Consider the following 26,047-nt stretch of genomic DNA (forward strand, 5'->3'; position numbering starts at 1 on the left):
CCTTCTTGCTAGCCCCCATTTGCTGCTAGCGTAGCCACAGCAGTTATATTAGTGGCCAATGGCTCACTGGTTACAGCTGATGGCCAACTAGCCACAGCTGATGGCCATGCAGTCACAGTTGATGGCCATTTACTACCTGAGCCAGCACCTTTTCACATGAGGCTGAGAGCCTGGAAACTGCACTCCTGGCTCTGTCCCCACAGGTTCTTGTGGACAATAGCTGGGACTTTGGTTCTGTGGCGTTCCCTCCACTGGGCATTGGTGGTGTTGAGGGTGTGTCCCCAAATCCTTTGCCTCCAGGATTCAAATCCAGGTGGGCCCCTTGATGACTACATTCTGAGGATGGGCCTTTTCAGAAGCCAAAGGAGTTCAGAGGGCCAGGACTAGGGACAAAGAGCTTTAGTTTCTGAATCTGCAAAATGGAGATAAATGCTGATTTTGCAAAGCTCTTGTGGCAAAGACAGGGTAAAGTCCATGCAAGTGTCTAGGTATCCAAGAGCCCCCTCCCCATGGCAGGCTGCTCGGGGATGTTGGTTACACGGCCTGCAGCTGGTGAACTTCCACTGAATCCTGCACTTACCCTTTTTACAGAAAAATAAAAGCTTATAACGATGTAGTGACCTTTCCTTCCTTTGGTAGACTCGGGGGGTGGAGTGGTGCACCTCAGAATCTCAGGAGGCTCCCCCCCCCCCTCGCATCTGAGCACAGGAAGGGGCAGGAAGTTTGTCTCCCCAGTTGGAGGATGAGGTCCCCCCTGGGCTTGGCCTCAGCACCTTTCTGTGATGTTTCTCTGCCCCCTGGTGGTGGGAGGGGAACTCAGACGAGGCACCCCATCCCCACCGCAATGGGACACCGCCCCGGGGTGCCTTGTGCCCTGCTTCTCCCCACCCTCTCGCCTACTTCAGCCAGGCCAGGAAGGATATGATCAGGGTCCAGAAGGCTTGGGCCTGGGCTGGGAGTGGGGAACACAGGCAGCAGGGGCCAGGATTGCAGGTGGAGTTGGGCGGGGAGGGGCTGCAGGTGGAGGCTAGAGAAGCTGCTATTTAAGGAGGGGTGATTCAACTCCGTAGTTAGGCTGCCTCCTTCAGCCAGGATCCAGCCCCTGCGGCTGAGGGCCGTAGACAGCACAAGCATGGGCGGCCTCTGGCCTTGGCTGCTGGGTCTGTGCTCTCTGTCAGGTAAGCAGCTGCCTCGCCCTCCTGTTTTGGCTCCAGGCTGCAGTGCTCTGAATTGGTCTAAAGGGCTCAAAAATGGGCCTTCCAGGGATGTTCCTAGAATCAGCTCCTGGGGGCCCTAAGGGGATGCCCTCAGGGAACAGAGGGCCTGCCTGGCAGGAGATGGCAGGTGTGGCACTCCAGACTCCTTGTTCTGTTGGCCAGACCAGGCTTCCCCAGGCTGAGAAGGGGGCTGTGGGGTAGGGTATGAGGCTGGCCCACACCCTGCCATCAGCATTGGAGCCTGAGGCCTGTCCTGCCCCTCCTTCCTGCTGCCCCCATTACCTCAGACACAAGTCCTCAGAGCTCAGGACTGCCTTTTGGAGCCCCTTCCTCAGAGTGGTCTCGGCCTCAGCACCAGCAGGGGCTGGTGGGGTGGTCAGGCCGGCTCCCAGGACCCCTTACTGGAGGCCTCCCTTAGTGAAGGACCTGGGCCTTGTGGTCTGACTCCCCCACCCCCATCCCATGTCCTGGGGTCCTATCACCAATGAGGGCACTTCGGGCCCTGTATGTCTGGGCCAGGTTGGATCCTAGGAGCGCCCTTACCCTCCAGCTGTCCAGGAGCCTGTGGGAGTGTCTTCTCAGAAGGCCTCACCCCTGAGGGGACCCAGACGTCTTGGGACAAGGACATCCCTGCAATTAACCAAGGTGAGGGCACCGTGTCTTGTCCTGGGGTGGTGGGGGCATGACCGCCCATGTGGGGTGGTGGGAGCTGTGTTGAGTGCTCAGTCCGGCAGAGGAAGCTGAGAGGAAACGTGGGGCTTACTTGGGGGCGCTAGTGAGCAGTGGTTCTACCCCCAGCTTCTTCTAAGTTTTTCTGTATCTTCTCTACCGGGTTTTTACTTTTATAGGGAGGGGGGCAAAGCATAGGTTTTTCTAAACGGCCTGATAAAAGCATGGGTCCCTGGGGCTCTCCATGTCTGGTGTTGAGCTCCGTCATTGATGGACGCTTGAATCGCCTACCTGATTCAGGTGTGAGGAAATGAACTGGGGGTACAGATCCAAAGAAGCACGAGGCTCAGGGCCTTTCTGGTGGCAGGGAGGTCTCAAGTAGAAAATGGAACGTGTAGATGTCCTGTGAACAAGCTGGCAGAACTGGAGTTCATTGTTGGAGTGGAAGCGTTGGGGGAATGGGATGACATTGCCCTGGGGGGAGGGGTCTCTTGCAGATGTGGTAACCACCGTGGGATCTGCTCTCTTCTTTCTCTATGAGCCAACCTGGAGCCCCAGCTCTGCTGAGCTGGATCAGGCCAGGCTGCCTCCTTCTGGTCACTGGGACCCGTCTGGAGGTAACCAGGCCCAATCTGAGGCTTCCCTGGCACTGGGGTTTAGATGCCACGGAGACCCTCTCGGTTAGTGCTGCTGGGGGCCTGGCAATTACGTATCCATGAGGCTCCTGTAGCAGCTGTCAGTCAGTTGATGCTCTTGACCAAGAAGCACCCCGTCCCGGCTGCGGGGAATGTTGGCTGCAGAGGCCTCCCAGCTGAAGGGCTTAGGCCAGGGATACTGGGAAGCTGCTTACTCCCTGCCCAGGGGGCCACAGTGACTCATGGGGACCTGGGTCATGGGGACCTGCGTCAAGGTGGGGTGAGTCTTCGGTGCCATGGGGGCCCGGTGCTCCCGTGGGTGCAGGCAGAGGCTGCCCTCCAGCTGGGCCCAACTCTTCCAAGGCACCCTCCAGCTTTCTTCAATCCCTCAGAAAATCACTTCCAGGAAATCACTTCCACATGCTTCCATTCTCAGGCTCTGCTTCCAGGGGCCCACCCTCAGGCGTCTGTGGGCGTGAGACCCTCTTCCCAGATTCCTCATGGGGCTGAGACCTTAGGAAAGAGACTGGAGAAGGGCTGCAGCTGTGGCAGGGGTTGGAGGGAGAGGAGGAGACAAGCCGAGACAGGGAGGGGACGGGAGGGAGAGCCAGGCTCCTGGGAAATGTGAGGCGAGTTGGAATTTCTGTCACCTGCCACTGCAAGGGTCCTGAATACCACACAGAGGGACAGGAATTAGATGGGGCAGGGGGGTGTTGGGTGTTCTGATGAGTACGGCTTGGGCCCTGGTGGAAGATGAAGGCAGACTGGAAGAAAGCCTGCCCCCAACGCAGGAGGCAGGAATTGGGATGGGATCATGTGGGCCATGGGAGTCCTGGACTGTGTTTGAGCAAGGGCAGGGTGTGGTCGGTCTGAGAAGCATCACGTGTGGTGACCTGGGGCTCAGGGAGGTGGTGTGACTCGCCTGAGGCCACACAGCCTCAGTGCCCAGGGGAGCTCTGGCTGCAGATGCGGGGGTTGGGGTTGCCTGGCCTAGCAGCCAGGGCCTCTGCTGGGCCGTTCTGACAGCCTGTGTTCTGGGGACCTGAGCCCTCTCACATCCCTCCCGTCCCAGGACTCATCCCTGAAGAAACCCCAGAGAACAGCTTCCTCCTGGAAGGGGACATTCTCCGGCCGGTGAGTGAGTGGGTGTAAATAACCTCACAGAGTGGCAGGAACCTTGGAGCCCCTCCCCCACCAGGTGCCACAGGGTGTGACCTGGTAGGAATCCCTCCTTGTGGCTCGTACCTTGATAGATACTTCTTCCCCAAAGTCAGAATGCATGTTCTATTAGGAACAGCCAGCATGAATACTAAGAGAGGGTAACATCTGGAATGGTGGCAGCCTGGGAGAGCTTCCTGAAGGAGGGGCTTTGAACCCTCATGACCCAGGAGTGTACCCTGCCTAGGGGGTGCCCATGAAGTATTGGGGTGAAGGGGGAGGAGCACAGGTTGGCAGGGTGGTGGGTAGGCCGGAGGGAGGTGTTAGCGCTAAACGTCACAGTGCGGAGGGCAGCTGGCCTGGGAAGCCAGAGCAAGGAGGGGTGCAGAGGGTGGCAGGGGCGGGGGCGGGTCAGAAAGCAGCAGGCTGGGTGGGGATTGGGGCGACTTGCCAGTGGAAAAGGGGACACACTGTGTTCAGGAGAGCAGCGCCATTTTTAGGAGACTAGAGACAGCAGAAGGCTCTAGAACAGAACAGTGACCTGGTGACAGCAAGACTGTTCTATGGTTTGGAGGCCACCCTGGGATGGCTCAATGTGAGGCTGGGCTGGAGCCCCAGGGGCAGGGCAAGGCAGACAGGCCGGGGTGACACCCCTGCTCCCCGTTACCCAGTGAGTTCGGGGGTAAGACCGGAATCTGGTAAAGCCTTTGGCTGGTGGGGCAGGACATACCAGGTGAGGTGAAGCCTAAGCTTCAAAGGGTTTTGGTTGGCAGAAGACAGCATCGAAGAGCTGTCATGGCCTTAGCATCAGGCCGGGACGGCCCTGTCCCCATCTGCTTTCCACCGCACATTCAGGGTGCTCTGGGGAGGGGCTGCCTGTAGGGCGCTGAGCACTTCTGAACTGGGTCCCCTGGGGCTCGAGGACTCTAGCCAGCACATAGGACCAGTGTTTAGTTTATTGGCTTGATAGTCAGTCGCAAGTTCTGGGTTATGCAGCACAAAGGCTTGTGCTGTGCACTGTAATTCACATAGCTGCCCTCCCGTCTTCTACCCTATTCCTAATGGTCTCCTGACCCTCAAATGCCTGGGGCTTGCCCCTCGTATCTTTAAAGTAGCCCAAGGTGTGGCACCCTCAGTGGCAGGAAGCTTAGCTGGCCTGAACTCTGCCCTCTCTTTTCAGAGTCCCTTCCGCCTGTTCTCAGCTACCAGCAACAAGTGGCCCAAAAACGGGGGTGTTGTGGAGGTCCCCTTCCTGCTCTCCAGAAAGTATGGTGAGTGAGCTCTGGGAGCCCAGCGCAGCACCCCCACCCAGTCCCCTCCCCTATTCACCGTGCAGCCTGTGCTCCTCTCTCTGTTTCCCCTCTTCCTCTACTTCCCCACACTCCCTCCACCAGCACCACCCAAAGAGCCCTTCCACCTGCAGCCTCCCCCTTTTTAAATAAAGATGCGGTACATATATACAATGCAATACTAAGCCATGAAAAAGATAACAGTGTCCTTTACAACAACATGGATGGATCTTGAGAGTATCCTGCTCCGTGAAGTAAGTCAGATGGAAAAGGACAAAAACCATATGACTTCACTCATGTGGGATATAAAACAAAAACTAACAAATGAACTAACAAAATAAACAAAAAAATTCAGATCCAGAAGCCCTTTTATTCTGAGGGCCTCGAGCTGGGAGGGTTAAGGTCCTGGAAGAGCTGATGGGAAGGTACATCCGGGGACTAACTGATCCATTCTGAGATCAAATGTTCCAGGCGACATGACCTATCCAACGCCCCACAGCCAGGGTCTGTCTGGAGTCCAGCTGTCTTCCCCTAACACAATCATGCTGCCCTTTCTTGACACTCCATGTTGGGATGATTTGAAGCTCAGTTCCCACCCCACATGCAGACTTCCAGGGGACATGAGGGCTCTGGGGGCTTGGCTGGGGTATCAGCCAGGGTGTGCCTTTCCCAGACGAGCCCAGCCGCAAGGTCATCCTGCAGGCATTTGCTGAGTTTGAACGCTTCACGTGCATCAGGTTTGTCGCCTACCACGGCCAGAGAGACTTCATCTCCATCATCCCCATGTCTGGGTGAGTGCTCCTGGGTGCATGCGGGTATGTGCAGGGTGAGCTCAGCTTTTTCTGGGTTCAGGCTGGGAGGAGCTAAGCCGTTGTCTAAAACCTATTTCTGTTGCCAGTCTACCCTGGTCCAAATCCCCTTGTTCACTATGAGTGACTCGCTCAACGTGAGCTGGCCCTTGGGCCAGAAGGTGGGGTGGGGTGGGAGGGCTCCTTTATGAAGCCCTCGTCCCCAGCAGACCTCATGACTTGGTGGGTGAGTGCAGGTGTGGTGGGATAGACCTGGCCTCAGGTCTGGGTTCCACAATACGGGAGCCACCTGACTCTGGCCATTCCCTTCACCTTTGAGCCTCTTCCGCCTTCTCTCTGAAATGAGGGGGATGCCATACCTGCTTCCTAGCTTCTTAGGGGCCTGAGCTGATATGCATGGCAGTTCTGATTCAGGCCTGCCCTGGGGCTACCTTCACTTAATGAGCTGCTCATCTCCTCCTTGCAGCCCAGGCTGGTAATGGGGCTCCAGTACACCCATTTCCCAGAACGCCAGGCAGTGAAGGGACTTGAGAACAGCTAACCTGGGACCAGAGTCCAGGGTGGCAACCACATATTGGTCTCATCCATCCTTGGGAGGGGAGGGCGGGGTCTGCCCTGGCTCACTCTGGGCCGCTGCCCACCTGGCTCCCTCTCATGGCCCCACAGGTGCTTCTCTGGTGTGGGGCGCAGTGGAGGGATGCAGGTGGTGTCTCTGGCACCCACCTGTCTCCAGAAGGGCCCAGGCATCGTCCTGCACGAGCTCATGCACGTGCTGGGCTTCTGGCATGAGCATGCACGGGCTGACCGGGACAGCTACATCCGTGTCAACTGGAATGAGATTCTCCCAGGTAAGCCAGGTGGTGCACAGGCCAGGCTAGGCCTGGGAGTCCATGGAGAGGGCAACATGTGGGCCAGGCCCGAGGAGTTGCCTGGCCATTTGGAAGAGGTTGTCTATCTTTCCCACCGTCTGCCTGTCTCCCACGGGGAAGGTGGGGTGCCCCTGCTCTCTGAGACCTGGGAAGTGGCCTGGATGCTGCTACTCTGGTCTCTAAGCCTCCACCTGCCCACCTGAAGTCATGCCTGGGCTGGGGCATCACTTTTCCTGCACATTGTCGGTTACCTGAGGATAGGTTGGTGGTATCTTAGGACCCTTGCTCATCATGTACCCAACTAACAGTGCCTCATGCGCAGACACCACCATGTGGGTGGGGGCAGGGCTGTGTTCTGGTCGCAGGGATTGAACCCAGCAGAGGCCTGGAGGTAGTGGGCTGCATGTGCCCAGTGTCAAAGGCAGGCGGCAGAATGCAGTGCTGTAGGGGCTCAGTGCCTGTGACAGGGACACTGGTGGGCGCGTGGCATGGAGGATGCTTGGAGAAGCTGGTCTGGGGAGGGGGCCACTGCAACACATGCCAGTGAGGAGCAGCTGTGTTCTGGGAACGGTGCTGGGGGCAGGGGTCTGATCTTAGTCCTGGAGGGACTCTGCCCTTGTGGGGAGACAGCCTGATTTAGGAGGTAAGAGGAATAGAGACAACTGCTTTGTGAGGGAGGGGAGTGGAGGAGGTGCATGGTTAGGAGTTTGGTTTGGGGTGTGGGAGCAGAGAGGTGGACCTGGAAGCCTTCTTGCAAGTGGAGGGCTTCTGGCGCTAACGCCGCCTTGGCCGCTGCTGCTGTGGGTGTCTGAGATAAGAGATCGGCATCATGGAGCCCCAGAGAAGGGGTGCCCTGGGGGGACTAGGGTAGCCCCTTACATGGGTAATGGAGATTGGAGATTAGAATTAGTCTAGGGAAGTATGTGTGTGTGTGTGGGTGGGGTGGGGTGGTGGTGATTGGGACTCTGTACCCTGAAAACAGACTATCATCCTTCCAACTGCTCATAGAATACTTGTGAAAGTGTATCATACGACAGCATAAAAACTTCCAATTTGAAAAAGTGGAGTTAATACAAATGTTTTGATCATGATGTAAAGTAAAAAGTAGAAACTAATAACAAATCAAACCCCAAAACTTCTTCCACTTGGAAATTACAGTTAAAAACCAAACAAACAGCAAACTTTTCTCTTGGCTCTGGGATTCAGGAAATTGCAGGAATTAAAAAAAAAAATTATGAAAACACATTAGAACCAATAGTTCACAGCTAAAGCAAGGCTCAGGGAAAATGTGTAGACTTAACTTGAATTGAAATGTTTACTTTGTTCTATTTAAGAAAAAATAAAGCAGGAGGGAACTAATGAAGGTAAAAGCAGAAATTAATGATTTAGGAAACAAACAGCACTAATAAACTCAAGAGCTGTTTCTTAATAATAAAATAGGTTTAAATACCTGCTACTCTAATGGGAAAAAATGCTTGAGAATGGAGAAAAATTAGAATATATTTATACTTAATATGTACAGAACAGACTCTGCTAGGATACACAAACTAATAATAGTAATTAGCTGTGGAGTGGAGAAGTGGGGTCTCAGAAGGGGGATAGAATGGGAGATTTACTGTGTATCTTAAGCTTTTGATTTTTAGAACCAGATGAATATATCACCTATTCCAAATTACATTGAACAACATAAGGGTTTTTAAAAGGAAGAAATAAGCACTATGTAGGGGCAGGTATTTCAAGTGGTGATGGGGTGCCATTTGATTGGTGGTAAGGGGGCTGTTGGTGAGCAGAGGAGGGTGATTATGGGAAGGGTGTGGAAATGGCAGGGCCTGGGGGCATTGAGGGGGTTGGGGAGGAATCTTCAGGCTGCAGCTCTTCTTTCAGAGTCTCTCTGAAGGGCAGGAGAGAAGTCTGGGGAGGGAAGCTTGCCCTCTCAGGCTTGGAGCACCCAGATGACAGGGAGAAGTGGGTGCCCTGGCCAGCAGGGAAGTGCTGGACTCCGAACCTGGGCGTGGGTGCTGCTGACACAAAGCAGGGACAGGTGGGTGAGGAGACGGCATCTCGCCGGCAAGGGGCGTCCAAGACCCTCTGAGAGCGTGAGTTTGTGGACCCTGTAGATGATACAAAGGCAGGTCTCATACAAGGCGAGCTTGAGAAGAGGAAGAGAAGGAAGGGTGGAAAGAATGCTCAGGAGGCAATGGCAGGCAAGCCATGAGGTCCCTGTGATTCCATATCACCTGGTGCAGGTCTGGACCCCTCCCAGGGCAGGAAGCAGTAGGCAGTGAAGGCAGGAAGAAGACGGGAACCAGGAACCAGGGACCAGGGGTGGTGGGTGGGTGGGGGGCAAAGGGAAGCACATTTGGTTGTAGTTTTGGACCCCTCAGCTTAGGCATCTATAAGCTCCCAGAAGCCCCTTGTCCCCCGCACCCGCTTCCCTCTTTCCCCATCAACAAGTACTTTTTCAGGCTTTGAAATCAACTTCATCAAATCTCAGAGCAGCAACATGCTGGTGCCCTATGACTATGCGTCTGTGATGCACTATGGGAGGTGAGGCCCTTCCCTTTTCTTCCTCCCTCTGCACTGCCCGGCCAGCCCTGCTGTGATCGCGACTCAGGCCCCTGCCTGCTGGGTTCCAGGCTTGCCTTCAGCCGGCGCGGGCTGCCCACCATCACACCGCTCTGGGCCCCCAGTGTCTACATCGGCCAGCGATGGAACCTGAGCACCTCAGACATCACACGGGTCCTCCGGCTTTATGAATGCAGCCCGAGTGGGCCTGGCCCCCGTGGGAGAGGTGAGTGATGGGGTAGAATGATTTGAGGAACTTGGAGAAGGTTCTGATACTGAGGTGGTGTTGATGAAGGTGACGTGGTGGGAGATGAGGTTGCAGAGGTGAGTAGGGCGAGCTCAACGGAGGCTAACCAAGGCAACTAGTTATCCACTTAAGAAAAAACAAATTCCTAACTCATATCATGCACAAATTCCAGAGGTATACAAGACTTACATGGAAATGGAAAAGTTGAAAGTTTCTAGAAGGTAGTGGGCAGTGGCTCAGCGGGGGCATAGCGGGTTATGATATCCGTGAGAGCAGCCCTACATCCTGTGCATGAAGCTGAAGGCCGCTCTGGCTCTCCACAGCTGGGCCACAGACTTCCCCACTGTGGTCTGGGACGTGACCTCCTCTTTCCTGCTCCAGGGTTCCAGGCCCATGACAAGGGCGGGAGCCCCACTCCCGTCTCTCAACCACACCTGCAGAGGCTGCTGGAGGCGTTGTTGGCCGAGTCCAGGAGCCCTGCCCCCAGTGACTCCAGGGCTGCCGAGAGCCCTCCCGCCCTGGAGAAGTTCGGTGTGGAGGCCTCTGCGAGGTGGCCTCAGACCCCAGCCTCCTCCTCAAGCTCAAGGCCTGGCGCAGGCACTCCTGGTCTTGCCCTGGAGCAGTCACAGCCGGCCCAAGTGCCCACTGTACCCCCAGCCCCATCTCTAGAAGCAGAAGACCAGCCAGCACTTCTCCAGGCTGCCTGGGGGGACCCAGTTCTGGGTCACTTCAGGGAGATGCCTAGAGGTGGTGACTGTGGCTTCTGCCCCTAAGTGGCGAGTGCGTCCTGTCACCAGAGCAGCTGGGTCTCATAACCCTTGGCCCCTCTGGGCGACAACCCTGTGTTCCAACCCCAGTCTGGCCTCCCTGTCTGAGGTCCTGGCCTCTCCCTCTGCCCCATCCTTCCCCACCAGTTCCCCCAAGGGTTCCTGGGGATCAAAGGGCCCTCTAGGTCTGTTGGGGAGGAGGCAGGCCTGTTGGGGATACCTGGCTCTGCCTGCTGTCATGGATGCTGGGATTGGGAAGTGACATTCTCCAGGCTCCAGAGACAGGGGCTGGAGGGGTGAGAAAGAAGATTCCACAGCTATAGGCTGTGGAAGTCCTATAGCTGAGGCCCAGCCCCCCAGCACGGACTAACAGTGTTGCCCCCACCTCTCCCTCAGGCCAGGCCTTGCGGGGAGACCTGTGGCTGGGAGCCTCCACCCCCTGGCCCTGCTCTCCAGGAGTCCCACTCCCTCCCCTGCAGTGCAGGAAGGCTACAGTCAGCAGGTGCCCCCATGAAAAGATGAGGGGGAGCTGGAGACCCTCTGGGGAGTACACAGTGGGGAACTCGTGAGGCCCCTCAGCACAGGACTGGGAGCTCCTCTCCACCTGTGTTCTATTTCCAGGGAGCCTTGTTCCCCACCCTGGCTGTACGCCCCACCTCCCCCTGGACCCCTCACTTCTCCCTGTACCCCTACCTCCTGGGCCTTGGCTAGAGGAGGCCCGGGAGGGTGGCTGGGGGTGGTTACCCTGCTTGTCCTCCTTTAACCAAGCTCACTCCCCTCCCCAGCAACTGGCCTCCTCTGTGAGGGCTGTTCTAAGAGTGAAGAGCGTCCCAGGCGTGCCGGGGAGCAGGCCAGCAGCCCTGTGGCACTGTTCTGTAGCCACGGGTGGGATGGGGCCGGAGCCCCTGCCCTGTCCCAGTGAGGCCTCTGGTGTTTGGGGGAAGACAAATAAAGTGGGGTACGTGTTCCAGGCGTTGGGCTCTGGGCTGTGCTTACTACCACCGCCTCCCCCCCTCCCCACCGCACCCCAACACCCCCTGGAAGGGCCCTCAACTGGTCCCTCGTTTTCCAGAGAAGGAGTGGGGGCTGCACATTCTGGAGGTTGAGGCAACCACACCTGTGATTGGATACAGAGGTGAGGGGTCCACTTAGAACACTGAGGACAGAGGGGATCGGCAGGTCTTGGGGGTGGGTATGTGAGGTCTGAGGCTTTTGGACCTGGAATGAGCGGGTGGGTCAGGGAGTGTGGGGTGAATGAGCCTGGAGTTTGGGGCAGGAGTGCACATTGGGGAGTCACCAGCATGGAGGTTGGCACCCTGGGGCAAGATGCACTCACCCAGGAAGAGCTCAGGTGCAGAGGAAAGGGTCCCAGGGATGAACCGGGTGCTGTCACCGTGCATGGGGTTCCTCAGCCTCAGTCGTTAGCATATGTGCCCGAGAATTCTTTGCTGTGGGGGGCTGTCCTGTATGTTGTAAGATGCTTAGCATCTTTGCCCTTACCAGATGCCAGTAGCAACCCCGTTCCACTGCTGTGACAGTCAAACATGTATCCACACATTGTCACTGAGACCAGTTTTTGCCCTTTCCCCTACAAAGCACATTTGACAATCACAGATTTAGAGTTTGGGAGAAGAAAAGGGGGCTGAGAAGGGGTGTCTGGCAAGGAGGGGGCAGAACCTGCAGAGTTCCAAGGACAGGGAGTGGCCCAGTGCATAATGCTGCAGAGAAACGGAATAAGAGGAGGGCACTTGGTGGCATGGGGTCATGGATGAGCCGCCAGAAGATTCCGTGGAGGGTTAAGGAGAGAACGAGAGGGGTTAGAGACAGTGACATGGTGGCAAACAGCTGGAGAAGGTGGCAGCTGCAGGGGGCAGATAGGGCTTCCTAAGGAGTGGGCTGCCCTGCATAGCGACAACTGGAGGGGATAATGGAAGGAGCAGGGTGCTGGGGACATGAGAGGGTTTGGGGTCCGGGATGCACCCAGGGGACTTGCCCTATGAGGGACATGGGGCTCAGATGCAGGTGTCCGCAGGGAGGAACTCCTGTCTGACAGCCTGGGGGCTGAAGGGCAGGGAGAGCAGTGAAAGTGAAGCCGATTCTGAAGAGAGGAAACCGAGCTCTAAGAAAGTCTGGAGACTTGTGGTCAGGAGTTGAAAGCTAGGCCAGTCGATACAGTGAGTGTTCTGCTCCGGAAAAGGCAGCCGCTGGTCAAAGGCAGAGAGAGTGGTGGATGATTTAGTTCTGACCAGGGCTGGGGTTTGTCAGGCAAGTGTGATGGAGGGAGAGAGGACGACTGACACATTAGATGGCAAGGCTCGAGGGTCTGGGAGCTGGGGAGGCTGAGGCATACAGGGTCGTCTGGGAAGAAGGGTGCCAGGGACTTGAGCCGCTGGGGCTTCAGGGGACAGACAGCCTCAGGGTGAAGTTCTGTTGGGGACCAGCCTGGTGGGCTCTGAGCTGCTGGAGCCCTGGCCCGGCAGGGCCAGTCTCACCTGTCAGGCCTGCAGGAGAAGTGGCTCCAGGGCTTCTGGCTAAGATGGCGTAGCCCTTGCCTCACTCTCACAGCCGGGGATGGGACAACTGTATCCTTCCTTTGGGAAAGATGATACCAGGTCACTTTTCCCTCATGGCCCCCCTTTATAACGGCATCCCTGGGGACACCTTCATTTGGGCACCACCTGAAAAAGGCTCCTGTGTATGTTATCCATCCATTGGCACCTCTGCCACGGCCCCTCACCATTCACCAATCTCAGCCAGGTATTGGGGACAGAGAAGAGACAGTGGTGCTGTGTGCAGAGTCAGGGAACATGGAGAACAGGGTAGCTCCCTCTGCCTGAGAGGGCGGTGACAGGTGAGTGGACCTTGAAGAGAGAATGGGGACCCACCAAGGATAGAAGGAAGGGCAAGGAGGGCGTTTCTGGCAGAGCAAACAGCCACTGGAAAACACTGGAGCCAGGGGAGCTCAGGGCATGCCCAGGGGCCAAAACGTGGCCTGGTGGGGCCAGTGCCTGTCACTGCCTTCCCTCTCTGCACACGAGGCTGGGCATGCTCTGGTTGTAGGTCTGGGACTGAACTCTGGCAACCCTGGTGGGATGGGGTGACTGTTGAAAGTCGGATCTACTTGAAGCAAGCCCTGGACTCTGACTCACGCAGGGCTGGGTGGGGCAGGCAGCCTGAAGGTGTGTGGGGAGATGGTGTGTGGGGAGATGGGATGCTGCAGAGAAGAGCCGGTATCCAGTTATGTAATGGTCCCCACTGCCCGCAAAACCAGAGGCACATGAGGAGGGGGGCTGGGAGATGGCAGCAAGTGATGCAGAGCCTGGGGCAGTGGCTGAGCCTCATACGTGCTTGTAGACTGCCCCTGGTTGTCCCCTCCTGGGCTGGTGCTGCCCCTTCAGGGAAGGCCCAGGTGAGAACCCCTCAGTGGGAACTTGCAGGGAGGAGAGGACGGGGCAGGGGAAGGAGTAGAGCAGCTCTGGCCTCAGTTCCTGCAGAGTCCTAGACGCCTGGCCTTTTAAGGAAAATGGGTGGGAGACAAAGGCTGATCCTGGTCACTGCGTCTGGGGAGATGCCCACTGGGCCCCCGCCCCGAGTATGATTGGAGAGGGTGAAAAAGTAGTCCTTCCCAAGCCTGTTTGGGTGGCCAGGGCACTCAGACTGCACCACCAGGGAACAAGGACAGGCAGGAATTTGCTAAAGTGGCTGCTACCCAGGCTCCAATGACCACCTCTCTGTGCTTCTTCAAGGAAGGGGTTACTGAGACCTCTCCATCCCTGGCAGCTATGGGTCCACTCCCTGCCCAGCCCAGCCCAGCGAGTTGGGGAGGATGCATCCATAAAACCTGTTTCTGGAGGGGGCAAGACAGGCTGGCTGCCCCCTCCGAATGTAGCCTAGACAACTGGATTCACCTGGCTGGCACTCCCTCCTCACAGAGGGTCTGGGTATGCTGGTAGAAAGCAGGGACAGCGGGAGATCAAGGAGGAACACCGCGGGGTCTGAGGTATCACCCATCTAAGCCTGGATAGGGAAGAGAGCCATTGTCTGTGCGGGCAGAACGAGGTCATGCTCCCTGCTCCTACGACGATGGAGCTGGCAGGAAGAAAGGTCCACTGGGTATGCTGGCTCAAGGCAGCTCCTGTGGCGCAGCCCTACTTTCTGAGGCAGATTGATGCTCATTTACATAGAGGATGTCATGCAGAGCTGTGCGCTAGAAATGCAAGGCCTGCCTCTAGGCTGGGATGATAGCATGAGGGGCTCCAGAAGTGGAAGAAAAAAATCGCCCCTGAGCCTGCCCAGGCTGGCCCTGGTGGCAGTGGACACAAGGACAGTGGGTAGGAACAGGGTGCCTGAAGGCGAGTCGTGGCTCCGCAGCTCTTCCATGCCATGATGGGGGTGGGCGGGGTGTGTGCTTAGTGGGAAATTTCTTACCCCAACTCTTCCTGTCACCGCCCGAGAGGGCGCGCAGCATGCACGTGGACAGTCAGCAGGACTGGAGAAGGAGCAAGGGAAGCTCCTACCTCACAGCTGCCTCTGAGACCCGCTTTTCTCCAGAGACCCCTCCACTAGGTCTTGCTCTGCGCTAGGAGACGTCCTCTTCCTATTGGTCAAGAGGTTGAGTTTGCCCAGCGCCCCCCGCCCCCGAAAGAAACCCTTGCCTGCGTCTCGGTACTGCTGAGATTTGAGACCAAGCCAGTTTTCCTCTTACCTCTTTGCCCTTAAGGGAGGAAACCAAAGTAGCTACAGGAGAAACAGGACAGCTGAAGCCATAAATCTTCGAGCACTTACCTGCCCCACCAGCCTGGAGTGTTTCAGGAGCCCAGGTCCCGGCGTGGACGCGGTGTCCCGGCGGATCGCGAGCAGCGGCAGGGGGCGCTCGTCACCTGGCCAAGCGCACTTCCCCGGTCTTCGCAGGCCCGACGGGGCTCAGTCCCGGCGAAAATGCATTTGGGGACCGGGTCCCAGGCAGTCTTCCCGCTCCACCACCTCCTCCGCTTGGCTTCTTCCTTCTCGGGCGCCGTCATGGTTGTGGTTTATTGTGCTCTGGCGCCCAACACACCCACCCACCCTCTCCTTGGGGCTCTTGGGGGACGGGAGCAGCGATCCACTCGCTCTCACCTTTCCAACCTCGGGAGCTCGGCCCCAGCCCCGCAGTCCGCAGGGGAGAGGTCCACCTCGGTGCCCGCGGCCCCACTCGCGCAGCGTCCCTGATCCCCGCGCCCACCCACCCTTCCTCTCTCGCAAGCATCCTTCCCAGCCTCCCTAAGATCCCAAATGTGGGGCCCCTTGGATCCTTACGCACCGAGGCTGGGGAGAGGGGTGGGGGCTTCGGAGCGGAGGTGGGGCGCGGGCAGGCTGCTGGCCCCTGCCCTGCGCGCTGCGCCCCTCCACCCAGCCGCTGCTCGCTGCCCGCCCCACGCCCGCCCCGCCTCCTACTCCCGCCTCCAGTCTCCTCCCTCATGCAGCCGCCGCTCAGCTCCCCAGTCCCCTGCCGCGGACCGCTGCCTGCAGGCGCGGCTCGGGACAGAAGCGAGCGGGCGACGCGGCTTCCGCGCCTCCTTCGAGAAAGGGTGACGCGCCCCCGGCGGCTGCGGGCCCTGCGCCCCCGCGTGCGTCCCCCTGCCTCGCGGGGAGAGGGCGCAATTTTCCCCGGCCCGGGCAGGGAGGGGACGGCAGCGGGACAACTTGGGAAACTTCTCCGGGGCGGACAGCAGGGACACCGGGCTCCGGTGGAATACGATATAGGAGAGCGGTGGCTGGTCTCCGGCGTTCCCCAGCCTCCTGGGTCCCACTCGGCCTGGCCATGGGACTCCATGGCGGTCAGCGCCGCCTGGGGTGCGACCCCATCGTCTAGCCGCGTTGGGTGGGACAGCGCTGTCGCCGACTGGGTGAGCAGCGCCCCATCTGGCTGCGTCTGGCCCCGCCATGGACCACCAGGAGCCCTACTCCGTGCAGGCCACAGCGGCCATCGCTGCAGTCATCACCTTTCTCATTCTCTTCACCATCTTCGGCAACGCACTGGTCATCCTGGCAGTGTTGACGAGCCGCTCACTCCGCGCCCCGCAGAATCTGTTTCTGGTGTCGTTGGCTGCAGCCGACATCCTGGTGGCCACGCTCATCATCCCTTTCTCGCTGGCCAACGAGCTGCTAGGCTACTGGTACTTCCGGCGCACTTGGTGCGAGGTGTACCTAGCGCTCGACGTGCTCTTCTGTACCTCGTCCATCGTGCACCTGTGCGCCATTAGCCTGGACCGCTACTGGGCCGTGAGCCGCGCACTGGAGTACAACTCCAAGCGCACTCCGCGCCGCATCAAGTGCATCATCCTCACCGTGTGGCTCATCGCAGCTGTCATCTCGCTGCCACCCCTCGTCTATAAGGACGACCCTGGCCCCCAGCCCCGTGGGCGCCCACAGTGCAAGCTCAACCAAGAGGCCTGGTATATCCTGGCCTCCAGCATCGCGTCCTTCTTCGCACCCTGCCTCATCATGGTCCTCGTGTACCTGCGCATCTACCTGATCGCCAAACGCAGCCACCGCAGAGGTCCCAGGGCCAAGGGGGGCGCTGGGAAGGATGAGTCTAAGCAACCCTGCAGGGTTGCTAGGGGAGCATCAGCCAAACTGTCAACCCTGGCCTCTCATCAGGCAGCTTCCGGAGAGGCCAATGAGCACTCCAAGCCCAATGGGGAGAAGGAGCAGGGGGAGACCCCTGAAGATCCTGGGATCCCCACCTTGCCACCCACCTGGCCTGCCCTTCCCCACGCAGGCCAGGGTCCAACGGAAGGAGTTTGTGGGGCGTCTCCAGAGGAGGAAGCTGGCGAGGAAGAGGAGGATGAGTGTGAACCTCAGGTCTTGCGGGTGTCACCTGCCTCAGCTTGCAGCCCACCCCTGCAGCAGCCACAGGGTTCCCGGGTGCTGGCCACCCTGCGTGGCCAGGTGCTGCTGGGCAGGGGCATGGGAGCTGCAGGTGGGCAGTGGTGGCGTCGACGGGCTCAGCTGACCCGCGAGAAGCGGTTCACCTTTGTGCTGGCGGTGGTCATTGGCGTCTTCGTGCTCTGTTGGTTCCCCTTCTTCTTCAGCTACAGCCTGGGTGCCATCTGCCCGCAGCACTGCAAGGTGCCCCATGGCCTTTTCCAGTTCTTCTTCTGGATTGGTTACTGCAACAGCTCGCTGAACCCTGTCATCTACACCATCTTCAACCAGGACTTCCGCCGTGCCTTCCGAAGGATCCTTTGCCGCCAGTGGACCCAGACGGCCTGGTGAGCCGCCTGCCCACTGCCCTTATGGGGCTGGTGCCAGCTGGCACCAGGGCCACTCTGCTTCCTGTCCTGTCTTATGTGGCCACCTCCCTGGGGCTTTCTGGTCCCTTCCCAGGTCCTGCAAGCCTCATCTTGGGAGCCCCCTGGGAGTGACCAGGGCAGGGGTGCTGTTCAAAGGGTCTAGCTAAAGCCTCCCCCGCTGGCTTGGCTGTTTGGAGACATCTTCTTCCATGCCTGAACGCAGGTAGATGGAGGAGGCTTGGACCTTCCTGAGTGTGGCAGAGGCCAGGCTGAGGTAGAGCACCTCCTTCCCAGAACCGCAGACCTCTGCCAGCTGATGGGTACGCTTCCCTTCCTCGAGGACCCTGTGTTCTCTGGCAGGACGCTTTCTTGTGGTATTTTGCTGCCTTCTCACCTCCCCCGTAAGAGCAGGAAGCCAGCCTTCCACTCTCCCCAGGAGGGCCTGCTGCTGAGGAGGAGGCAGAACCCATGGCCTGTGGACCCCATCAAGTGCCGGGTGGGGGTTTATGTGCAGGCACTGTCTCTGGGCCCTTCTTCCCCTTTCCCCTGCTTTTGGATTCATAGCTCCTTTGAAGGCCAGAACTGTGGACTGTTTCCCACCTGCCACCCTTCTGGGAGAAGTGTGGGCACGTGGATGCTTCAGTGGGGGATTCTGGAAGCCTGGCCTCGGCCTCAACAGGACATCCCTGATCACTAGCATTCACCCCCTGCAAAATCTGGGGCGACAATAGCTTGCCGCCTACTTGCTGCAGGGAGATGAAAGGCATTGCAGAAAGCTTTGAGCTCCATGGGGAAATGCACTAGAGGAGCAGAAACTGTGCTCATGTGGTGATATAAAAGTCCCCTTTCTCTGTGTTTACCACCACCTGTCTTCCTGTGGACTTTTGTTCTGTGCCTGGAGTGTGTGAATTCCTACCCCAAACTGGGAGTGGCAGACAGAACCACTCTTTCAGTTAAAGGATTACTTTGAGAATATGTTCTTGTGCCTGCAGACATTTGAGTTATTATGTGCATGACAACTTCTTGACACTTCACCTGTAACACCAAGAGGGTTTTCTGTGGCTTGGGCTACTGGGGGGAAGTTTTTTGTCATCAAGCAGGCAGATTGTTTCCTCGAGAGAGCTAAAAATACCCACACCCTGGGAATGGTCTGACATGAGAGCCTGTGGCCAGTGACAGAGCTCCCAGGCAGGGGACAGGGATGGAGCAGGTGAGCAAGGGCCCGGTGGATCCTTGGGGGAGCCTCTCACTGATATGCAAGGCAGGGCTCCAAGCCCCAAATTTGTCCCTGTGACGCACAACTGATCCTGCCCCAGGTGGATGCCAACTGGCCCATCTGACCCAGCCATGTGGCTTCACCCCACCGACGGGGCTCCAGGGGCCTCCCCTTCCTGGTTCTCTCCCCCACCCCAGATGCTAGCACACAGACAATTGGGAGCACATGAAGGATGTTTCCTGTGTTCCCGTGGGAGTGCCTGACTTCAACCATAAGCCAGTGGGCATCTTAGCTGGGGGTGGGGCTGAGAGGCACGGCACTGTTGGCACTTCAATGAACCCGGTCAGATTGGGAGGAGTGATAAGATAATTTTCTGGGGTGGAGAGAATGGAGGGGACCAACGAGAGCCCCTCCTTGGGAGGGGGGCTATCCAGCTCATCCCGTGGTGTCAGTGTGAAGACAAGGCATTGCCCTGGGGTGGAGCTGGGGAGGTGGTCCAGGGGAGGGGCTGACCTGTGACATCTGACTGGTCTCGCATGTGCCCTGGTGGACCCCTGCTATTATTGCCTTGGCCCCCTTGTTGTGATATGCAGGTCTTTTTTAAAAAGCCTGATCTATTTTATAAATAAAGGATATTTTGTAATAAGCACACTGTGTCCTCGTTGCCCAAGGGCTGCAGGGAGTAGTTATTCCTCAGCTACGGGTAGCAAACTCAGCACTGGATCCCTCCCAGGGCCAGCTGCCCTCACCCCCCCAGACATGGCTGGCTAGTACCCACCCAGCTGCCTGCTTCCTTTGTCATCGCATTATCCCTTATTCCTCATCACAAGTTAGTGGAGCAGGGAGTGGCCAGAGACGTCTGAGACTGGCTGCTTGGAGAAGGACTAAGTGGGGGGCTTCCTAGAGGAGGTCTCCTTTGGGCTGGGTCTTGGGGGAAGAGCAGGAGAACAGCCAGAGGCAAGATAGGAAGGTGTTTCGGGCAGGGGAACAGCACTTACAAAGGCTGCTGTGTGTGGTGGATTTGACAGTTTGAGAGTCAACTGGAAACTGGCCCTGCTGGGAGATGAGGTATCGCTGTGGGGGCAGCGGAGGTGGTCAGACCTCATTCACACGGGAAGGACAGGCACTGTGGAATACTGTAAGCTGCTGCCGCCTTCAGTGAGGGCAAGAGAGCGAGCAGAGCTGATTTACTTCAGACTCTTTCATACTGAGATTCAGTTAGGATGTCGGGGCTGGCATCTCCTGATCTCCGGATGAGCCCCTGAGGCCCCAAAGCCACCCTGTGAGTCTGGTTAGGAGTCCAGTCCACCAGGCCTCCTGTCCGTCTTAGGCCAGCAGGAGGCTGGGGGGTGGTAGGGTGGTGCCAATGGCTGACCCAGGGAGGGTGAGGACTGAGAGGGGAAGGTGGGGGAGGACAGTGAGGCCGCAGGGGCTGGAGGTGTGAGTTCACCCCCACCTCCACCGTGACCCAGAATTCACACTTCCCGGTGCCATGGCCTCTTCAGGGGAGACTCCATGTATCCACCAATGTAGGTGCACTTGGGGAGGTGAAGCTCCACTGAGGACTTACCAAGAAAGCCAGGCCCCGCCCTGAGGGGCTCCCAGCCCTTCCCACCTGCTGGTGCCCACCTTGAAGTCCCTGAAGCCTGACGAGGGCAGATCAGAATAGTCCACCTGACTCTGGTTACTGAGTTGATTGTTCCTCGGGCACTCTGTCTGATTACCTCACCTGTCATCCAGGCCCAAGCTCTTTCCACTACACCACACTGTCCTGTGTTGCCTGAGGGTCTGCAAGGGGCTGGCCCATGGGCTCAGTCTCTGGAGATGGTGGCAGAAAATTGCCCCTATGAGCTGGACTATTGACAGCCCATTTTGAATGCATGATCTCGTTAGCTCCTCACAACCTTGCTGGGTGTGGCCAGCTACAGAAGAGGAAACTGAGGCTCAGGGTCATTCAGCTGGGTCCCTGAATCACAACGCTATGAAATCAGGTGCTGAAGAATTGTAGTCGGATCTCTGGCTGCAGCTCTCATTCAGTGGCCTGAATGATTCTGAGTCATATCTAGGCTGAATTCAGTAGGCAGCGGTGCTGTGATCGACTGCTCATGTCTGTCACTGCCATAGGATTTGTAAGTTACGGTATGCATTTCACAGGGTTTCCATTCCTGATGGCTCAGTCTGATCCCTGCATTTTATTAAAGGAGAGACTGAGGCCCAGAGAGAGATGACTTGCCTCGGACCCTACCCCCTCCCCTCTCCTCCACAGGCCACATGGTAGTAGAACTGGGTCTGGAACCCAATCTGCCCCACATACCACATCTCCATACTGAGAGGTTGCAGCCAGATTCAGGAATGATGGGCCCATATTTGGAACATGGCCACCTGACAGTCCACCGTGGGCCTGGGCCTGTGCTAGGCTCAGCTCAGCTTCATTTTGCTGCCTTATTCAGTTCTCAGAACCTGCGGAGCAGAGTCCCAGGGACGTGCCTAGGGCCACACAGCTGAGCTGGATCGCAGGACTGCGGGCTCTCGACAGGGCCTCCTCCTCTCTCCTCCTTCCTGCTGTTCTGTGTGAGCAGCACCTACTTTTGATTGAATCTTGAGCCCACCTGAGTGTTAGTGGTTGGAGAAGGTGGGCTCAGAACAGCAGATATGGGTGGGGAGGAGCAGCTCTCCTCCCAGGAGTAGTCCTAGCCAGCACCTTGGAGGTGAGCGCGGGGACAGCAGGCAAAGCAGGGACACTTGGCAGTCCACCAGGTGGCTGTGAGCCATCTTGGCCTGGCACTTCTATTTCTGGAGACCCCTGTCTTAAGATGACCTTGACCAAGGGGAGGCACCAATTGAAGAGAAGATGGGGAGTTTAGGAAGACCCCCTCTCCCCAACTGCTCTCACTCTGTAAAAATCTGGGTCCTTAGGTCTCTGGGGACACCCTTGACAGGGAGCTGAGACCCAGCCCCTGCATCAGGTCAGCTGCTGAGAAATTCAGGGTGCTGGAAATTCTTCTTTGGAGCTTTCTTGCAGGAGGCACCCCAACCCGCCTTCTCAGAAGGTGCCGTGGCAGGAGGGCTGGCTGACCTGCCAGTGAGCCGCAGGTACAGAGGCCTCGTGTGTTCATCAGGCCTTTGTCCCCCTTCCCATCCTCTGCGTGATCTCCATTTATGTTTGGGGGGGATGCTGCTGGGAAGGGGTGTGCGACCTTGCCCAGCTACCTCCTGCCAATGGGATTGCTGCTGGCATTTGACCCCATGGAGTTGTTACGAGGCAACATTTCACTGCCCTGGTGCTGGCTGGGAGTTCTGCTGCGAAAGCCTGTTGGCTGTGGGTGACAGGGCTGGAGTGGCACTTCTGTGCCAGTGAAAACTACAGCAGGAGGTGGTGGGGAGGCCAGGGTCATGCCTGCTTCTGCCACCACTAGTCTGGCTGACCCTGGGCAGGGCTGGGTCCCAGCTCCTGGAAGGTCCAGATGCTGAGGTCCCTGGAGTGAGTCAGTTGTTCTTAAAGTCGGGTTCCCAGACAGACTGGGATGTTATCTTCGCCTTTGTCCCTTAGCGCAGCGGCAGACGGGGTCTGGTGTGACCGATCAATCTGAGATGGGAAGTGGCGAGGGGATTAACGGCAGCTCTGGGTCATGAGGACCCGTGCCTGCTGGGCACCATCTGAGATCGGAACCTTTACTACCCCTGTTTACAGGTGAGAAAACTGAGGCCAAGGGGGGTGGAGGATCTTGTCTGAGGTCATCTAGAGCCGAGATGACCTGTCTAATCTCAACTGTGTCACTCCCTGGCCCTCAGTGACTGCTCCCTCAACAGGGGAGCAGGCCCAGGCCCTTCCCAGACCAGCAAACCCCTGCGCTGCAGAGACCCCAGCTCGGGGGTGATCTCCCTGCCTGATAGCACCTCCATTAGAGCAGGACCTGGGCGGGGGGTGGAGGTGGGGAATGTGCCTTTGGGGGAGCGCTCCCACCCTCCCGGCTCTGCTCTCTGTTAGCAGGGAAGGCAGGGGGCTAAAATTAGATTCTGGGATTCTTTGTGTTCCTGCATCCATCCAGCAGTGTGGGGAAAGAAGTTGTCACAAGGCCAGGGCTAGAAGGGGCCTGGATGTCAGTTTGCAACCTCCCTAGGGCTCACTGGCTCTGATCTTCTCACACCCTCCCAGGCCCTTGGCCAGAGGCTCCTGCCCTTGGCTTGGCCTTGTGGCCATGTATTGATTAGCAGTGATTTCAAAGGGCAAGTCATGCACGCCCCCTTAATACCTACCCTTTACCCCTGGGATCCCACTGCCCCCCTCATCCCTGTCTTCTTTTCCATCCTTCCCCTCTCCTGGCCCTTCCCACTTCCGGGTCCTCAGTGACTCACTCCCCCTTCTCTGAGCCTCCCTCTGCCTCCTGCTGACCCTCTGACTTCTGCTTCCCCCGGGCCAGTCCTGGCTCTTGATGGGGCCTGCAGGCTCTGTGGACCCTTGTGGCTGCAAGGGGACTGGAACAGCCTGGAGACCAAAAAGGTCCTCCCTTTCTGGCAAGTGGGGGTAATTTGTGGCCCCCCTGCCATGCTCTGGGGTCGCTGGCCCTCCAGCAGGCCAGGTGGGAGAGGTGCTGGTCCCGGCTGAGGGTGCTGGGTCCTGCCTTTGATTTCCCTGGAGAGAGGCAGGTCCCTCCAACTTCAGAGCAGCCAGAGCTCAGCTGGAATACCTCGGACTCCAGGGGGACCTGAGCTGCTTCACAAGGGGAAGGGCTGAGCTGGGGCAGTGTGGAGCCTGGGTGTCACTGTGTGTCCCTGTGCCGTCCAGTTCCCACCCGGCCCAGCTGCAGCTGTGAGGCTGGGAGCGTGGGAGGCTGCATAAGCCTGCTGCTGGGATGCCTGGACACGGGGGGTCGGCACGTGTTCAGTCCAGCCCCCGACCCAGTGCAGGCAGGGTTGGGTGCAGTGGTCACAGGCCACAGGCTCCACTAGGCCCTGGGTGCTGTTTGTCAGGTGCCACTTTGACACAGCGGTCCCAGCTGCAAATCTGGGAAGGCTGTGGCTTCTCTGGTCCCTGCTGGCCTGGCAGCTGGAATTAGGGTGGGCACAGGGCTGGCAGCTGAAGGATTTAATCAGCTGTTTCAGAAGCACTGACCGGGGTCCAGAGGCTTGGGTTATGGTCCCAGTAGGGCCACCAAATTGCTGGGTGATCTTGGGCAAATCTCTTTACCTCTCTGAGCTTTAGATTCCTCATTGTCAGATGAAGGAGTCAGACTGGAGCAATGTTCAATGATGCACTGGGTGCTGTCCCAGGAACCACTGGGCAGGGCAGAGAGGACGGGGACTGAGTCAGTGCCATCTTGCCCCCACCTCACTCCTGCCTTTTCCTACTTATCTATTATTATTCAGGAGGCAGCTGCCCCCACTGACCACAGGCTTCCTCCTCTGCCACCCCAGCCTCCAGTAACACCCTTTCCCACCTCCTTGTGCCCTTGACACCTGTGTCCCAAGGAAGTCTAGCTGGTGGGAACCTCAGAGGGTCATCTTGCAGGACATTCCCCCAAGGCAGGCTGGGAACTGGTGGGACAGGGGAGGAGACATGTGTCTGGCGGATGGCAGGAGCCAGCCTGTGCTTGACATTGTGTCTAAAGTAAGGCTGGAAGGGGACCTCGAGCTGAGGGCCATCAGAGGAGGAAGTGGGTGAGGTTGGGGGGATGGGGGGGCAACAGCAGGGGGCTTCTGGGGGAAACCCTGCTCCCATGGGGAGAAGACCCGGCTCCTGAAAATGAACCAGCATTCACCTGGGTTGTGGCGATATGCCCAGCCTCCCCGTGAGGGCAGGGGCTCTCTGCCTCCCTGGTGCTTGTGCCCCTCGCCCGCAGCACAGCCTGGCCCAGAGAAGGCACTCAGGAGGCGTGCGTGGAATGAGTGAGCTTCCCCCGCAATCTGGGGCAGCCTTGGCCTTGATCTCCTAAGGCTGGGGACCCTGCGCTCCAGGAATGCATCTCTGATTCAGTGTTTAACTTTTCTGTTTTGTTTTGTTTTTCCCATAGTTTCCTAGAGAAATTCTGTTGGAAGATTCCATCCTGGGCTTGGCTGGGCTAGAGGAGGGAGAGCTGTCCCACAGAGATGGGGGGAGCACCGGGGCCTCCCCGGAGGTGGGCAGGGACCTGTCTCAGAGTGCTGAAGAAGACGGGGCTGGACAGAGAGGGGACAGGCAGAGAGGGCATCGATGGGTCATCCTGATGGCAGCCGTCAAACCTGGCTCCATTGCCTACTAGCTGTGTGGCCTCAGGCAAACTCTGAAACCTATTGGAGCCTGATTTTCCTCACATTTAAAATGGGATAACATTAGCACCTTTAAGATTAGAGAGGTATGTTGAGAGGTAGAGATGATATAGAAGGTGTCCTAATAGAGTTGGCACCCAAAAATGGCAAAGCCATTCTGATGACTCCTCTGGACGTCCAGATCCTCTCCAAGGTGAGCTGGTAGAACCCCTTGTTCTCCAGATGTCCCCTGACTCACTGCTCACAGCCTGAGGGAAAGAGAGTGGATTCTGGGCCCTGGAAGATGGCCCCACCCTGCATATGGGATCTGCTCTACCTGCCTGCTCTCGCCCCTTGCTTCCACAGGTTACAAAGCTTCTTCCACCCAGAGCTTCTGCCAGGCTTCTCCAGTGTCTAGCAGGAGGGGAAGGAGTTCAGGCAAATAGCACACGAGTGCCTGAACCCTTACTGCTGAGCCCATGACAGACATCAGTAGAGACAGACACCAGAACTCTCTCCAGGAGCTGTGACAAGGCTGCAGGGAATGCTGGGAAGGCATTCTCAGACAATTGCAGCTTCTGAGTGAGATGAAGTCCAGGGAGAATCCTGGCCTTGCCTCAGTGGACATGGGGGAAAGGGCTGCCCGGCCTGATGCGAGGGGGCCGTTGGGGTGTAAAAAGGGCTGTCTCTGGAGACCCCTAGGATTCCGGCAGTGCTGCTGTGTAGGGGGCACCCAAGGGCCAAATGTCATGTCCAGGGGGACCCCAGAGATTCCGAGAAAATTGAATGTGGAAGCACAACTGCCAGCCGAGGGGCAGTCTGGGAGGAGGCTGCAGGGGTGAGGCCACGCAGGGGAGGACGGGGTGAGTGTGGGGCTTCTTGGGCCAGCATGTCTTGACTGGGGCCAGACGGGGTGAATGAGTGGGGAGCGCTGCGGGGGCACTTGGAAGTCTTATGCCCTCAGGAGTGTGTAAAGCCGCTGAGAATGGTTCAAGGTCACCAGCCCACACTGTTTAATGACCTGTTGCGCCTCTTGAGAGTCTGGTCACCTGGTATGAGCAGATGTGGCTGCCTGTGTTCCGGGAGTAGAATCAGAGCCCTGCTTCC

The 26,047-nt window shown here is 57.9% G+C and overlaps 2 protein-coding genes and 1 long non-coding RNA gene across 3 annotated transcripts; 2 read left to right on the forward strand and 1 right to left on the reverse strand.

The window, feature by feature from the left end:
* Positions 1 to 1,650: 1,650 nt before the first annotated feature.
* Positions 1,651 to 11,555, forward strand: ASTL (astacin like metalloendopeptidase). The gene is made up of 8 exons (XM_019725875.3): positions 1,651 to 1,862; positions 3,594 to 3,655; positions 4,860 to 4,950; positions 5,642 to 5,759; positions 6,444 to 6,625; positions 9,112 to 9,193; positions 9,283 to 9,437; positions 9,840 to 11,555. The coding sequence occupies exons 1-8, from the start codon at positions 1,724 to 1,726 to the stop codon at positions 10,229 to 10,231; spliced, it is 1,221 nt and encodes a 406-aa protein (XP_019581434.3). The 5' UTR covers positions 1,651 to 1,723; the 3' UTR covers positions 10,232 to 11,555.
* Positions 7,938 to 15,513, reverse strand: LOC148758891 (uncharacterized). The gene is made up of 2 exons (XR_016020396.1): positions 15,011 to 15,513; positions 7,938 to 8,757 (listed from the first exon to the last, which is right to left on the reverse strand). It is a non-coding gene; the product is annotated as an uncharacterized LOC148758891 (long non-coding RNA).
* A 45-nt stretch (positions 15,514 to 15,558) lies between these two features.
* On the forward strand, positions 15,559 to 19,362 carry ADRA2B (adrenoceptor alpha 2B). Its single transcript, XM_019725874.3, has one exon. The coding sequence runs from the start codon at positions 16,148 to 16,150 to the stop codon at positions 17,480 to 17,482; it is 1,335 nt and encodes a 444-aa protein (XP_019581433.1). The 5' UTR covers positions 15,559 to 16,147; the 3' UTR covers positions 17,483 to 19,362.
* The last annotated feature ends 6,685 nt before the right edge of the window (positions 19,363 to 26,047 follow it).

Source organism: Rhinolophus sinicus, chromosome 2 (genome assembly GCF_057876585.1).
Source record: "Rhinolophus sinicus isolate RSI-liver-muscle chromosome 2, RSI-T2T, whole genome shotgun sequence".
NCBI classification, from domain to species: Eukaryota; Metazoa; Chordata; class Mammalia; order Chiroptera; family Rhinolophidae; genus Rhinolophus; species Rhinolophus sinicus.

What these genes read in the sequence shown, in the direction of transcription:
- ASTL (XM_019725875.3), top strand. Translation starts at nt 1,724, where the DNA reads ATGTCTGGGCCAGGTTGGATCCTAGGAGCGCCCTTACCCTCCAGCTGT. An exon ending in AAGGGGACATTCTCCGGCCG is followed by an intron (nt 3,656 to 4,859) that starts GTGAGTGAGTGG and finishes CTCTCTTTTCAG; the next exon opens with AGTCCCTTCCGCCTGTTCTC. An exon ending in CTGGAATGAGATTCTCCCAG is followed by an intron (nt 6,626 to 9,111) that starts GTAAGCCAGGTG and finishes GTACTTTTTCAG; the next exon opens with GCTTTGAAATCAACTTCATC.
- ADRA2B (XM_019725874.3), top strand. Translation starts at nt 16,148, where the DNA reads ATGGACCACCAGGAGCCCTACTCCGTGCAGGCCACAGCGGCCATCGCT.